The sequence below is a fragment of the Lissotriton vulgaris genome, chromosome 9 (assembly GCF_964263255.1).
Source record: "Lissotriton vulgaris chromosome 9, aLisVul1.2, whole genome shotgun sequence".
NCBI lineage: Eukaryota > Metazoa > Chordata > Amphibia > Caudata > Salamandridae > Lissotriton > Lissotriton vulgaris.
The window spans coordinates 472,119,442-472,136,189 of NC_141697.1; the positions used below are offsets into that span (position 1 = coordinate 472,119,442).

The window sequence follows — 16,748 nt, forward strand, 5'->3', positions numbered from 1 at the left end:
CCTGAACGGTTTGGGCAAAAGCTACCCATTGGCCTTCTGGGACAGCCGGCATGATGTTGCTAACCATATCCCACAATTCATTGGTGTAACTGCCCAGCATGGAGCCTACATTTATTGAGCTAATGGCTAGGCGGGCTTAAGAAAACATCCTTTTCCCAAATGCATCAATGCACTCAAGATTCTCAATCGGAAGGGTTGTTAGGAAAGCGTTAGTATTCACTTTACAGGTCGAAACTTGTACCGCTAGGCTTTCTGGTGTTGATTGTTGTGTATGGAATGTTTGGTCACAATAGGCAGATCTGTGTAGTGTGGGGTTAGGCTGACTGACTGGAGAGGCAGAGCAGGGTTTCATCTAAGTGGCTATAACAGCGTGTGCGAGTGTTTCATTAAAAGGCAAAGGGAGCTTAGCAGAGGCATTCTGGCTGGATGAAATGTATCAATAAATATGATTTATTCTCGACAGTAGGCAGCAGTACGTCGAGGACTTCCAATGCTTTGCACACCACAACTACGAAGGAAGCACTTTCCTCCACTGGTGGACCAGTTGGCAAATCAAGTCGTCTCTGGAGAAGGATTCAACCTACCTGCCTTCTGTACTTGCAAATAAAGTCCTTCGTCATTGTAGTGAGGAGGGATCAATTTGTCACTCTCCTCGTTGTAATCAACTTTATGAGGAACATGTTATAAGCCTTAGGCTGCATCCAAATCTGAGTTGAATAGGCTGGGAGGCAGGTTCAATCCTGGCTAGCTGAGCCTCAGTCATTTTGTAGCGCAACCTAGGTCTGACGCTGGCAGACAGTTTTAAGCTCAGAGACCGGCATTAGCCCGGTGCAGATGCTGACAGAGTCTGCACTGGCATCGATACGGAAAGGGTCTGGCATGGATTCTGGGGGAAATAGAATGTCAGGACAGCCATCAGGATAAGTCCGGTGATGGGTGAAGCAGAGGCTGTCGCCACCGTTGAAGGGCTCCAGCGTAAGCGAGTCTGGAGTGCCGACTATGTGGCTTCTTGCCTGACTTTGACTGGTGAGAAGGGGCTCGAATTTTACCTTGACTTCTTGCACTTGTGATGTGCTTCGGAGTTTGACTCCTCTGAGGACTTTGAACTGGACTGAGATTTAGGGTACAAGAGAGACCGAGATTTAGCACAAGACCAGCCTCGCCCAACAACCTGGAGAAACAGCAATTTCTAACACAACCTCATCTTATGTTCAAAGACACTGCACTTTGCTCTCCAAAAAGTACGCCTTCATGCACATCCAGGCATACTTTTCAAATGACTGAGCTGTGACCAGATCCCAGGCACCACAGAGAGTCTGTAACTGACATCTCCTTCCTGCAGTCACAGCATTGATTGAATCCTGTAGTTTTCAGGAAAAATATTTTCCCTGGGACTTGGTCAGAGAAATGTATATGTCGGAAGACGTACAAGTTGAGATCCAAGCACAGTATCCATGTTGAAAGTGCAAAAGAAAATGTACTGCTGCGAACGTAGATGGGTGGCACCTTAAACAGCCCACCTCAATCATCGCCAATCTGGTACAGGGTCACCATGGAGCCATGTGGCACCACCTGGCAGTGCACAAGACCTATTGTTTAAAAATCTTCAGATGCAGTCTGGCTCCTGCGAGTATTCTCACAGTGAGGTATCCGTGTTATAAGTATCCATCAGAAGTTGGTCATTTATTAACAGACATAGTGCATTATTTGAGTTATCGCTACAGCGATTGGCAAGTGTCAATCAATTGCCTATTTTAATATATTTAATTGCAATCACCCGGTGGGGAAAATCTGCGCGTTAGGAATCGTTTTATCTGTACTTCGCATAGGGGATTGTAAAGAAGAAAAAAAAGAAAGCCACAAAAGTGAGACTCTCAAATATAAAAGTTATCACTCTCCGAATCACCATGTCTGAAGAGCCCTAATCCTCATCGTCCGTGGCAAGGGTATATGATTCTTAGCACAGCAATTCTTCCATACGGGAGAATCTCTGAGCTCTTTGAAGAAGTTCCGCGAAGGGAGATTTTCTTTGTCTACGAGGTAGAATGCAGCGTCAATGAACGTCGTCAATCAAGACTGAAGGGTCCCTGGAGCAGGATAGTTTCCTCAAAGAAGACTAGGATTTCTCCTGTCTACGGCACTTATTATTTGCTTTTTATCAGAAGATCTTTTGGCGACAGTCCTGCCCAGTGTGACGGAGATCGCCTTGGCGCGTATGCCTGCATGCCTTGGCCAAAAATAGCTCAGTGTCTCAAGTTCCTTGATGTTCTTCAGGACATTGGATTTGGTAACTGTCAAAATTCCTAGTCATTTCATGAGTAAAGCACCCCCCACCCCACCCCAGACCAGACCCACATCAATGCGGAGCAGAATAAATGGGAGCGGATGCCAGTGCACTGTATGTTGCCTGACTCACTCCGATGTCCGACTGGAGTTGCGACCGACGTCGCATGGCACCAACCAGTGGCAATGGCCCGACTGATGAGGAAAGGTTTTCGGGACTAGTCCGACACCTGGAAGGATATTCTTTAAGGTGATGAACCTGCTGTATGAGGCATCAATCAGAAAACCATATTTATCAATGCTTTGCCTGATTCTTTTTTAACCATACTGCCCTGCTTTTCCAGCAATACACGTCTGCCCTTCCTGCTAGGTTTTATATGTTTCACAAATCTGGCACTGTGGTAAGTTAAGTGTTTAAAATGCAGGTAGTAGAGACGCCTTCTCCTAACAAGATAGTTCAGATTGATGCATCCTTGTATACATTTTTATTTGTGCAAAACTGTTTTGATTTTTTCAGTGCCAAGGTTTTTAGCTCCCAGTACTCATTTTGTTGAGATATACAAATTACTAAACATAACCTACAGTGTATTTTTTGCGAATGTTACAGCACAGTAAACTGCCGGAGTTTATGGATCACTGCAAACATTAACAATAATTCATTAATATCGGATTGCAAAAACATATCGTCTACATATTGCTTCTACTTCAAAGACATTATATTGCGTGGGTGGTACACAAAGTATATAAAGCCAACCTTTAATCAAATACCTATAGCTGGAGCATTAATGCAGAGCTCTCTGGCCAAAATAAGGAATGTTTTTCCCAGCACATACACATTCACCTGAAAAAAAAAAAGATAAAAAGGTGATTAATTTTCAGAACACCATTAATTTTCACACTATTGTCCTTTTCTCACTCTCTTGGGGGGAAACTGCCAGTCAACGTTGACATCCGTGACCCGAGATTATGCGATTGTGCAGCCCCCGAGTTTTTTTGTATGATTTTAGATTTGCTGCATTTGTCACATAGTCTATTATCTGCTACATAGTCTTCAAATTTTAACAAGAAAAATGCATTTCTAGCTCAAACGATTCAGAAGTTACTAAAAACGAAGCGACACGTGGAAGGCCCTTTACAAAGATTAACTCATGTATGTTGCTTATAACTATATTTGGGTGTTAAACTGGTATTGAGGTGCAACCAAAGCCTAGACCGTATTAACGTGTAAAAATGACAAAAGAAAGAAGTAATACTATCACCAAATGTGACTTATCAAGAAGCACAATTTGCCTTTTCTTGCCGCATAGCTTCCTCAACCCGGCCACATAATGTCACCCTCTCTTGCCACATAATTTCAGTGGCCCTGTCTGTGACTAACAGACACACCCGTACTTGTGTCAGCCAGTTTGTGCCATAGGGGAATGTGAGTAACATGACAAAACAGGATATACAGAAAACAAACGGACAGTGCAGCAATGCAACACAAAAACAATTCAATGTTGAGGCAAGAGTATTAAGCAGTGAAATGTACGATCCGCAACTTTTAGATGTGTCTATTACATTTCTTTTATTAATATCACGTCATGGCAGCTAAGTGTTCTTCCCATAGCTCAGTAAGGCAGTCTGCACAGTGGTCTGTTTTAAGGCAGGGTGACAGAGCAGTTATGTGGCAAACAGGTTACATCAGTGAAAACCAAGCACAGGCTGACCCATTCAAGCACCTCTTCTATCCCAGATGCGATGTGAGTGGGCCGGTGTTCCCGCAGCCATTTTTCGTAGGTAATTCCAGTGGCGGCTGGCAGAGAATAGGGGCAGGGGCAAATAATATATAAAAATTAAACAACACCATCTCGCAGCCGCCTCTGTCTCTCCTCCGTCTTTGCTAACAAGTCCCGAAAGCACACAGGCTCTCCTAAGCCAAACACAACACTGAGACGGGTACAGGGAGCCTGTGCATGTTGCTCACCAGGCTGTGTATAACAGCATGGAGGAGAACAATCAAAGTGCGCATGGCTGTTTGACCGGCCCAAGACAGCAGGCCAAGCAGTCATGCGCACTTAGTGTGCATGGACTAGTCCACCTCCCTGTGCCACCAGCCCGCCCTGCCCTAACGCAACCCCGCAGCAACAGAAAATAAAATGGTAACAATGTTATTTTATTTTTCCATTTACCACTGCAGTGGGGCAACGCTCCTCCGCCTTAGCGGAGGAGCCATCCCTGGGTAATTCTGCCTGGTAAAATTGCATGAGACTTTGGCTGCAGTGGCTGCCATGCCTCTACCCAGTTTTTATTCCCTTGCAGTGGGTAGCAAAACATGCTCCCATGTGCCAGAAATTAGCTTCCTTTCCCATCCCCTACTCGTTTCAACCCCACCCCACCACACCCAAAGACCCCTTCATACATTGAACACCTTCTCAGAGCAGGTGCTGAAAGTATGCCATAAACCCCACAACATTGTGAATTAAGTGTGGTTTCCCGACTGGTAAATCAGGTGCCAAATAGTTAATCCACATTCTATTGAGTTTGTCATAGTTGCACAGTAGAGGTGTGGTGTTACCGCATTTTAATAAGTATTCCACATGCAGAGTTACAACAGTATCAGGTAACTCGTAATCGTGGCCTCGATATTCATTAAACAGTTTCCTTCAGGAAGGTTGTGTATTGGAAAACTGGTATGCACTTGTACTGGCTTCACACTGTTGCTCAGCAACACGTTTTCTCTGCTCTCACACATGCAAAATGGGCCATCTTACACCTATAGCGGTACACCATCTTACAACTACACATGAATAGAGAACCTCACTAGCCATTAAGCACATTGATCAAGCACGATTATACGTACCATTATCAGAGTACATGGTTGCTTCTGAATGTGTGTTGCTGGTTCCTGTGCTGCCCTGCACACTGACCTCCCATGCATCCAGAACAGCACGCAGAAGCAGCATGGTTGGCTTACTCATAACCGGATCTCTCACATTCACACCATCCTACCTACAGGCCCCTTACAACAGCGTGGTAGATACCTTAACCCTTTCCATGCGCCAGTCGGCCAACGGCCGTCGCAAGCACTACCTCCGTAGTGCTGCGCACGTCCGTTGGCCGCCGCAACCCCGGCCAAACAATTAAACCGCCACACCGCAGCAGAATTGCCGTTGCGGTTAAGCGGTTATCACCCTTGGCTCGATACCCATTGACTTGCATCATACTAACAATATGAGCTCTAAAGACAGCTGTGCACCCACTTTCACGTGTGCATGAACCCCCACTACAACAGTTATGCACTATAACATAAAGGCATTGAACTTAACTAAATCGGATTACTACATCTGACCATATTCCTTATTCAACCCCTCTTGGCAGCTGTTGCGAACCACAACTCTTCCACCCAGGACCCTAACACAAACAAAAATTTCACCCCTTACTTCTAATCGTACTTAACAACAAACACTTGTCGAACTCCACACAGAACCTAATCACTTAAATCTATCCTCACACATCTATCTTATTTCCCTCTTAAGAATGATCTTTGTGCTCTGATCGGTCAACAAATTCTGCATGCAATCTGACCAGATCTGATCTCAAATTTTCAAAAGGCTTGCTCCCTCTTCCAGAGTTTAACTACCACTCTTCTTTTTACCATCACTTGCTCTTCAGTAGAGCTTTTCAAGTCAGCCTCCCTTATAGGCCCCCAACAGTTGCCTTTCCATATTCCTCATTAACTAGTTCCCTGGCTCTCAACTTTCTTATTTCTCCAAACCCCTAGAGCAACTGGTGTATACCAAGCTCATGAATTGCCTAACTCCTTATCATTTGCTCGACCAATTATAATCAGAGGTTTGCCACCCTCCAATCCACAAAAGCAACTTTCACACATGTATGAAATGTCTAACCTCTGCTCAAACAAGTACCCTCTCCTTTAGGTTGACCTTCATAGAGCACATTAAAGTGCTCTACACAGAGAACCATCACACTCTGCAACTACCGTCTTTTACGTAGGGAGTGCAGGCACAGCCATAAGAAGCTTTCCATCTGTTAGACATGCCTTCTGGCTGGATTGAAATTCTCATGGATCATCCTAGTCTCTGTTATTTATCTCTACACCACTATTTCTGGCAACATTACGTTATCCTTTGGCTTTTCCTTCACAACTCACCGTCAAATAAACACCTCTGATTGCCTCACTGCACAGAGACACTGAAAAGCTCTCCATTCTTTATGCCCAATACAAACTGTACTGAAGACCAACAGATTTCTGCATGGGACGTCAATGAAGAGAATTTAAATGTAGCAAAATGTTATCAGATCTCTTAATTTTATGAAGGACACTGGCAGTCATTTTAACACTTCAGGTGTGTAATGTTGCAAGAAGGAAATCCCTATGTAGACCGCATTACAAAGACACTAAGATTTTGAAATGCACATTGCTATGATGTAATACGACAATCAAAGGAATTGCATAACAGACCATAGTGCTTTTAAGTGGAATGAAAAATCTTATGGACACAATTTTGGGATGCAAAGACAGAGTCCATGTGAAAGACCAAAATCCAAACCATATGCATGGGTATTAGACCCTGGACTTCATAGAATTCCACAAGCAACAATTACAAGAAGGAGGTCTGTCTTAGATAAAAACAAAAGATCTTAAGTCTTGAAGGAACTGTACTTGTAAAACTGTTGCATATCCACCACTTAATTGCTATAAAAACTGAAATTGTAGAAATGAGTATCCTCTTAGTAAGCCCATGCATTAAATATACAGAGATACATCTCTCTCTCTCTCATTCGTTCCCATAGGAAAAGCGTTTTTTGTTTTACCAAGAACTTTGGCGCCGTCTTATGAACCTTCACGAAATTTTCAAAACAAGTTTGCCACTCACTTCAGCGGTTGTTTGCAAAGTTTTCAGGTGATTCGTCAAGCAGGGGCAGAGAATTACACCAAATTTGGCAGAAAGCTACATCGTGGTCCAGAAAGCGTGCCTTTTGTAATTTGGTATATATCTGTTCGGTAGTATTTAAGTAATTAAAAAAAAAATAGATTTACCTATAGCTAAGAACGCAGAGTGTCTGCGGATCAGTCTGATATCATGGCAAGATGTGACTGGCTGCCACCACTGCAACCAGGAAGTGATGGTAGTCATCTTGGGATTCGGCCAGAGTCCCAAGTAAAAAGGAAAAATAAACATGGGTACAGGGTGGAAATACACTGACCCCCTAGCCCTAATCCACTGTGGCCCAAAAACTTTTTGTTAAATTTTGCAACAAATTTGCAGATGATCTGCGACAAAAAAAACAACAAAAAAACACAAGTGCAGAGAGGGCTCACATGCCCCCTCTCAAGGCTGATTTCCGCCCCGGAGAACCCATTCCCCCGGGGCCTGGCCGCTATTGCAAAGTGGGCACAAATTTGTTCCCCGCCCCCCCCGCCCTCCCCCTCGGGCCACAATCGACACAGAGAGAACACAATCCCTGGATGGGGGCAGCCTGCCCCCTTTAGAATATTGTCGGGCCCCAGGAGATGGTGTCCTCTGGGCTAAAATCGGCATGAGAGTGGGGCTGTGTGCCCCCTCCCTGATAAAAATAACAGTGGGCCCCGGGGGATGGGGTTTCCGGGGCAAATATCAGCTCGGGGAAAGGGCCCACGGGTTGGCTGTCTTAAGGGGGTTGGCCATAGGACAGGCTTTGTGGTCAACCCCTGCAGAGATATATGTGCATGTTACTGGCATGACATTACCGTGGTGCAGACTCCAGGGCTCTTGATACATGTTTAATAAAGCTAGGGCAAGTATCGAGCCCTGGGGAATATCGCAAGGTATCTGTCTCCATTGAGATGTAATTCCCCATCTTCACCACTAGCTGCCATTGGAGAGAGAACAAGAAAACAAGCAAAGAACAAGTTCTTGATGCCTACAGCGTGCTCTAGCGTGCAAATTAATTTGTGGTGGTCAAGTGTAGTGATCATTGAGGTGAGATTGAAGGCAATGTGTTTCTCACAGTACGGGTCAGTGGGTCACAAAGGTGTTGAGCTTGATCATCCAACAATTGGGTTTCTTCAAAGCACACAAAGTTAATGGGCACATTTGTGCCAACCGCAATTAACTTTTTATTTGAAAGGGTTAAACAAGATATAAATAGCTATTGAAATACTGACAACCCAAAAGAGAAGAAAAGGCTGTGTTTACAGGTGAGGAGATAGAGAAATGGGGCATTGTGTGAGAAAGAGAAAGGGCAACGTGAAGAGAAAATGATGCGAAAAGGTACAGCAAGTGAAAAGACAGGGATGAATAGGAAAGAGATAAAAAGGATATGTACAGGTGGAGGATTTCAGAACAAAGGAGATAAAAGGTGCACTGACTACACCCCTCAAGATAGTGGTGATACGGGAAGAATTGAAGTGATTGAGAACCTCCGACAACCACTACCCCCTTCCACAGACCTCAGCAATGTTTAATTCACAGTCTTGTGTTTTCATAATTTAAACATTTTCAATTTTAATTATGCAGAACATCACTGTTATTCATTTATCTATCTGATGCTACTAACAAGTATTGGGAAAGCTAGTAGACCTGGCTTCCTTTGGTCAGACGTACACTGTTGAATGATATGTATAGATGCTATAACAGAAAGGTCACACACAGAGACGCACCTAAATAGTGTTCAAGAGGCATTCGGTATGAAGTACAGCACTTTGGTTCCCATGTTTTAAGACACATCCTTACTTGATCCCACTTGTGAAGATTGTGGTGTATTGTATAGTGTGGGTGTTAGACCTTACCGTGTAAAAAAACACACAAATCCAACTTGGGTCCAGTAAGGCTCGTTTGTAAAACCTGTAGTTTAACCCTGGTTAGCAGTGGCATTGAGCAGAAACGTTTAAACAAAGGAACTAGTGTAAAGCATTTATAGGCACCAAACAACATAATCAAGTCGCACAAACGAAATCCAACACCAATTAAAAAAAATAGATTACATTTTTATGAACTTTGAGACAACAAGATGAGCCAAATCCAACGGTGGGTTCCGCAGATATAGATTAAGTAAAACGTAAATATCAGCTTTTTAGTTCAAACCACAAACAAACATTAGTAACTGTAAAGTTTGGAAACTTTTGACAACATTTTAAAGAGTTGTGTTTGACTCCTCTAGCCGGGACTTTGCAACTAATTCATAGAGAGAGATGGTCAGGGGGCTAACAAGGAGTACATGGGCAGTTACCTGGTCACCTAAACTGTCTCACATCCAGTTCCACACTTTATGTAAGGAACACCATAGACTTCAAACAAGAGCTCCTGATGCCGAGGATTCAGGGTGCTAAAAGATGCTCTGGGGGCTGTGCGGTTGGCGGGGTGTCTTCCTGGGGTTATTCCTTGGTCCACGGTTGAGATGGGGCGAATTTGGCCACAGGAGTCAGGCTCCCTTGAACTCCTCTTTGAGGCAGGAGAAGTCCAGTTACAACTAGGATATCAATCTCCGGTCACAGCTGGTCCAGTGGTTTCCTTTGGAGAGGGCTACTATCCATCTTTGGCAACCAGCCCACATTTTGACAACTCTCCCAGGGCCAGCAGACATGGGTGCAACTTTTGAGCATCGAGGTGTGGTCTTCTTGACAGCACGTCGGTGGTCAGCGGTGGTTCTTTGTAAGTGGCTATTGACTGGCTAGAACGGGCTACTTCAGCTTTTATGGAACCAGCCAACCGACTTTTGGAGTTCACCTTTTTTGTCTAGGGCTCTGGAGAGACTTATCCAGGAGCCACGCACTACAGGCACAGTTCTCTCTTCACTAGTCCAAGGAGCAGCAGGTGCAGTCCAGTGGTTAGTGCAGCCTAGGTTGTCCAGTCCAGGGGACAACAGAACAGTCTTTCTGCAGCCCTGTCTCCAGTCCAGATGTGATCAGAATTTCTGGTTTCCAGGAATGCCATATTTAGGCCAAGAAGGTACCCCGGGCAGTTGAAGCGGTCACTAGCCAATGGGCTACCAGGATCCCTCTCTCCTTATGACAACTTCCAGCTATCTGGTGCATCTAGCTATCCCAGATTGCACTATTCTGTCCACTCCCAAGGAGGCTGAACCCTGCTCACAGCGTTGGGGGGTGTTGGGAGGGGAGGGGCTTGGTAGCAATTGGTTTCCCCTCTACCCGTACAAAGGGGCAACCCCTCAAGTGTGGCTGTCATTTGTCCATCAAAAGCGGCGTCCCCTTTTGGGCTAACTCCCTGTGTGTCTTCCTGTGATAGGGAGGTCACACCTCCATCTGCGACAGGCCTCTATTGTTCCTTGGCTTGGGAGTTGTTCATACCACTCCGAAGGAGGGCAGAAGGCTGCCTGGTGGCCAGCATCTGCGAAAGGCCACCAGATTGAATAGGAAAAAGAGCAACAACTTTCTAAAAGTTGATATTCTTTAAGTGACATTATATTTTGCCCTGGGCACCAAGTCAGGTTTAATGTCACGATTAGTTGGATACCTAGAAGTACCAACTTTAGTAGTCCCATTCAGAAGTTAGAAGGGGTGATATGTAAGCCTGTAACTCAATTGAGCTACTAACCTTTCCACAGTGAGACAGACAGTTTGGGGGGTTTGTAGTTAGGACATATGAAAATACAAGTCTTACTTACTAATTTACACCACCCTGCTTTAGGGCTCAATAGACCTTTCCTACGGGTGACTTACATATATTATCAAAGGTGGTTTGGGATTGGCCATATGTATAAATGGCAAAGTTGAACTAGCAGTTTTAAAACTGCTCTTCCAGTCTGCAGTGGCAAGCTGGGAGCCATGTTGATTTTTGTCACCCTCAGGATGGCACAATCAGTGCTTCAGCCCTAAGTGAACACTTTAACGTATATGCCCTAGGTACCCCGGTACCATGTACTAAGGACTTACATTAGTTTAACTTATGCCAATTGGGTGTATCCAATTCAATATATATTTTGTAAAGGGTTAAAACACTTGATACTGAGGTCTAGTTGGCAGGCCTCAGTGCACTGGCAATATCAAAAACTGCAGCATCAGTCCAAAACGTTCGAGGTGATCATGCAAAAAGAGGCATTTCCTTACATGGCTTCAAGCCAGAAGAAAGGTGATACGCAACTAACCCTTGTACTGGCAGTCCTCATCATCTTAGTGGAAGCCTGTGGAAAGTCCATCTGCATTGGCACGGTTAGTCCTAGATTTGTGTTCCACTGTCAAGTGCATACCCTGAGGGGAAATGGACAACCTCAACAATGTGGATTCCTCTCCTCTCATCTGCATCACCCACCTGAGACGTCTGTGGTCAGTTTGAACTCCGGAGTAAGTCCCAAATAGGTAGGGTCCCAGCTTCTTCAGTGAACAAACCACAGCAAAGGCTTCCATCTCAATGGCACTCGAACGCTGCTCTCGGGGTTGCAGTCGCCTAACTCTGCTCCCCTGGTTAGAGTCACCTACTGATAAAGGCACCTGCTTGATCTTGACCCGTATCATTTAGCTGTGACAATACTATCCAAATACCATGTTCTGAAGTGTCAGTCTGAACAGCAACTTCTTTGTTGAAATCAGATGCCTATAGGACAGGTGCTGAGCACAAAGTTTCCCTTAGGGTTTCAAAGGCCTTTGGACACTGGTCAGTCCATATGATTTATCTGGGCTGTTTCTTGAAGGGTAGCTCTGTCAAAGGTGAAAGTATTGGTACTAAATATTTTTGCAAACGTTCTATAGTTCCCAGTCAGGCCAAGAAAGGCTCTGACAGGGTTTGGGTCTTAGGAACTTCCCAGGCCACAATTATCTGGATGTGAGCTGGAGAGGTTGTACCTGGCCTCCACGTTCTTGGTGGACTGAGTACACAACAGAACCTTCCCCTATTTTGCACTTACATATCTTGATAGCCAACCCTGCCTGTTGCAGAGCTTGAAGCACCTCCTTGAGGCGGGCCAGGTGATACTCCTAGGGGGAACTAAATACATCAATATCACCAGCCTCCGGAAAGTGGCAGGTGCATTTTTTTTAGTCAAAGTGCATCACTTTGAATTGAAAGTGGTCTTCAGGGGTTGAAAAAGAAGAGTTATCCTTGCCTCCTGGAGTGAAGGCTCTCTGCTAATAACCTGAGGTCAGGTCAAAGCCTCCAACTTATCTAGGACTTCATCCACTGTTGCTCTTGAGTGTGCATCAGCCATGGTAACTGTATTGATGCCCCTGCAGTCCACACAACACCTCACTTCAGATTTCCCTCCTTTTGGGTTTGGTTTGGGTACCAATACCACTGATCTAGTCCAAGGACTAATAGAGAGCTCAATCATCCTCAACCTCAGCTTTGACACTGTAGATTTTGCTTTTGCTAGGCAAGCGGTCACCTGTGCCCACATCACGAGTACACTACATTGTCAGTCCTAGGTTCAAGGAGAGCAGACCAAAACACTGTTTGATCAAGCTGTAACAGACTGCTGCTGGAGAAGAGAACTACTCTTAAACTGGAGAAGAGAAGAGAACTACTCTTACTGAAACATATTTGACACTGGTTGGCAGGAGGCCAGGGAGAGGTTTGCGTTCCTTCTATTCTCCTCTAACTGTCACCATGAGAGTCTGCACTGTCATGGTGAAGCTTGAGCCTGTTTACATGGATGACCCTGTGAAGATGTCCAAGAGTCGCTACGCCCACCAAGTAAGTGACTTTTCCTTTCTTTTCCAAGATAGGGTAGGGCCTATTCCATTTGTCCTTAAGGGCACTGGGTGTCACAGGCTTCAATACCCACACCAGCTGTCCTGGTTGGTACTCTGCTACGGAGGACCTCTGGTCAATACAGTGCTTCACAAGCTCTTGGCTAGCCTCCAAGTTTCATATACTCCGCCATCCTGGAACAAAGGCCTAGTACATAGTCCACTATATTTTGTTTGGATTCTTTGAGAGGTGTCTCCCAACCTTCTCTTACTAAACTCATGGTGCCTCTTACAGGGTGACCAAAGAGTAACTCAAAGGGACTGAAGACCAAAAAGGGACTGAAGCCTTCTCCCTCTCGAGGAACCTCTCTATATGTAAACAGTAGGCATTGAAGGAGAATATCCCATCTCCTTTTGTGTTTTTCCGGTAAAGTCATAATCATGCCCTTCATGTTCTTACTGAATCTTTCTACAAGCCCTTAACTTAAGTCACTCAACATTCATCCCATGTGGCTTTTAGATAGCCAGACATGAAATTCATACCCCTATCTGAGATAACCTCCTCAGGGAACACAATCCTGGTGAAGATGCCAAGTAAGGCTCCAGCTACTACAGGGGCAGTAACTGTCCCAAGGGAGATGGCATCTGGGTACCTGGTGGCATGGTCCACTGACACCAAGATGAACCTATTGTCAGATGTAGTAAAGTGGGTCGAAGAAAAACAATGTCAAATTTCACGCTTTCAAAGGAAGTCCCCACCAAAGGTAGGGTTAAAAGGGGAATCTTTGGCTTGTCTCTTGTTTTGCCATTGGCTTGACAGGAGCGACATCATTGCTTTTTCAGACATTTGAGGCCAGTAGAAGCGACTGACCAACCTTTCCCAGGACTTGGTCTGCTCCAGATGTCTGACTAAGGGGATATCATGGGCCGGGTTAAGGAAAAATTCTCTGAACTTTTGGTGGACTACCCCTCTCCTGGCTTGATGTCCCTTGCCTCACGGTACAGGATTCAGTCAGACCAGAACAACTTAGGGATTCCAGTGACATCTCCTACCTCCTGTTTTAGAGCCAGCTTTCACAGGCCTCCAAGAGTGGGAAAAGTATTTTGCCCTGCTCAAGTCCTCTATGGAGGGGCCCCATTCCCCTTGAAGTTCTACCAGGCCTGGAAAACCTTTGAAAGCAGCCTCTTCTCTCTTCAGGCACAAGACCTTCCCTTTTAGGGTTAGGTTCTTTGGGGGCCTGTGGACTTTGGAAAGTGTCCTTATAGGCTTTCTGCCCTTTCTCTTGTTACTAGGGCCATGGGAAATCTTTCCAGGCTCCAGGGTGCCTTGGCTTTCTTTTAAGGCATTTTGTGTTCTAGAGGAGAGAGACACCCACACAGGGAGAACCTGCATTGTTGCATGAGTCCTTCTTTTCACCTCTGCCTAGCCAGAAGTTCCAAGGTCATTGCCTTGTAGACATTCCACTGAGAAGGCAGGTGACAACGCTACCCTTATTGGTTCAGTAACCCCTCTACCACCACTATAGGATGAGACTTTGTAACATTGTCAGAGGTCACTTTCTGGTGGACCTCATCAGGAATTATCTGCTCTGGTGAAATCTGCTTGGCCATACCCATGGTAATGCTGGCACCTGTATCCCTCAGGGCCTGGACTTTCACCCCACTGAACCCTGCCAGGTAGAGCACAGGAATAAATTCAAGATTGTGCATCTTTCCTAGACAGTTTTAACCCTTATCACACATTCTTTGTTTATAAATTTCTCTTCCCCTTTGCGCTGTACCCTCGCTACTCCTCAAAATTCACGTATGGAATTTAGTATCCAGCCTTCTAGATAAAAAAACATCTCTGAGCTCCTTCATTAAAACAAAGAAGTCATAGCTCCTAGGAGTGACTAGGTTTTCCCTACTGGTAAGGAGGAACCCATATGATGAAGCATGTCACCTTCGGGTGAGTGAGGGTTCTAATCCTTAAGGGATAAATTCCCCTTATTGTTTTTTCATTACTTTCATTAAGTATCTGTTTTGATCGTGGTTGAGATGGCAGAAAATTGGCTGGATATATAGCACATAGGCTAAAGGTGCATTGAAAAGACCCGAGGTGATATTGCGTTGTTGATATATCACTGAGTTACAAAAGTCTGCGGGGCAACCAATCACTGACCCACTGGACATCCAGGGGGAATTCCTGTCTTATTTTAAAGCATTGTACACCTCCAGACTGGGACAGAACCGGACAGAGCAGGAAAGCTACTTGTCGGAGGTTGCATTAGTATATCTTGAGAAGTTTATGCAGGATATCCTAGCAGAGCCCATCTCGGAGGCGAGCATTGATTAAGCCATCTCTGCCCTGAGGTCTTCCTCAGCCCCTGGCCTTGACGGTTTCACGGGCGAATTTTAAAAGGCCTTTAAGTATTTGCTGATCCCACACCTCATGAAGGTGTTTGCTGAAGCCCTGGAGAGGCAAGTCTTGCCTCCTACCCTGCGCGAAGCTGTTATCATTCTCCTCCCCAAACCAGGAAAAGATCCCTTATTGTGTGGCTCCTACCGGCCGCTTTCTCCCCTGAACCTCGATTACAAAATACTGTCCGAAGCTCTTGCATATCGTCTTTCCCTCCTAATGGAATCTAGAATTTCACCGGCCCAGTCTGGTTTCATCCCTCATCGCTCTACACCCTGAAATCCCTGCCGCGGCGATCCTCTTAGACACAGAAAAAGCCTTTGACTCCCTTGAATGGCCTTTTATTTTATCCATCATGCAGCGCATGGGGATGCCAGTTGGTTTCATCGCCACTACAGCCCAGTTATACAGTCAGCCCACTGCTCGGCTCCGGCTGAATGTCACCTTGTCGGCACCCTTTTCCCTCTCACCAGGTACGAGACAAGGCTGCCCATTGTCGCCTTTGTTAATTATTTTAGCTATGGACTCACTGATCCGACATTTTCAAGAGCAACACCTTCATAGAGGTTTACAATTCAGCAACAGCTCATTGTTAGTATCGTTGTACGCAGATGACAATATTTTACGTTCGCAACCGCTAGGTCAATTTAGATCCCCTTATTCGGGAAATACTACACTTATGAACGCATTCTGGTCTGGGCATCAACTGGCACAAATCAGTGATCTTTCCCCTCAGCCAGTACAGTCAGATGGGGCCTAGAGTTCTCATTGGAGTGGTGCACAGATTCGGTAAAATATTTGGGCATACACCTAGAGACTGAGCAGATCATTTGCCGCAACTACAGGACAGCAATTTCCAAATTAGAGGCGCAAATAGACAAGTGGCTCAAACTCCCACTTTCCTTGGCCGGGCGGATTGCCCTTATCAAGAATGTCGTACTTTCCAAATTGTTAAATTTATTTCATAACATCCCGATCCCTCTTACAAACAGATTTGTTTTCGACCCTTCGTTCACATTTAATTAGATTAAAGGGGTAACAATAATGCCAGGGTACACTGGCAGGTCATGACACTTCCCTGTGATAGAGGGGGGTACGGAGTCCCAGATCTACAACTATATTATTTGGCCGCCCAGTGCAGTTTCGCGCAGACATGGTACCATCCTGATGCTAGGATTTCCTACCTCCAGCCGGAGTCTGATCTAGTCCTCCCGCACACATTGGCGGCCGTAATACCTGTGGGAGTTCCCAGAGACCCCAATGACATCCAACCTGCATCCACCACCAGCTGGGCTTGGCAGAAATTACGACAAATTACAAACACACCATTGCTTTATTCTTCTGCCCTTCCACTCCCGAACATCAAATGGTTACCGATCACTGGGGAGAAGCTCGTTTAGAGGACCTGCGCTAAATTCAATATTGTAAAAATGGGTGACC

General features: G+C 45.3%; 1 protein-coding gene across 2 annotated transcripts in view; it reads right to left on the bottom strand.

Annotated features, from left to right (window-relative positions):
• BRF1 (BRF1 general transcription factor IIIB subunit) overlaps positions 1-16,748 on the bottom strand; it is a 1,205,829-nt gene that overhangs the window by 583,378 nt on the left and 605,703 nt on the right. For both annotated transcript variants that reach the window (XM_086937923.1, XM_086937924.1), the window contains exon 5: positions 3,052-3,124. In XM_086937923.1, coding sequence (XP_086794049.1) covers positions 3,052-3,124 — 73 coding nt within the window. The remainder of the gene's footprint in view (positions 1-3,051; positions 3,125-16,748) is intronic.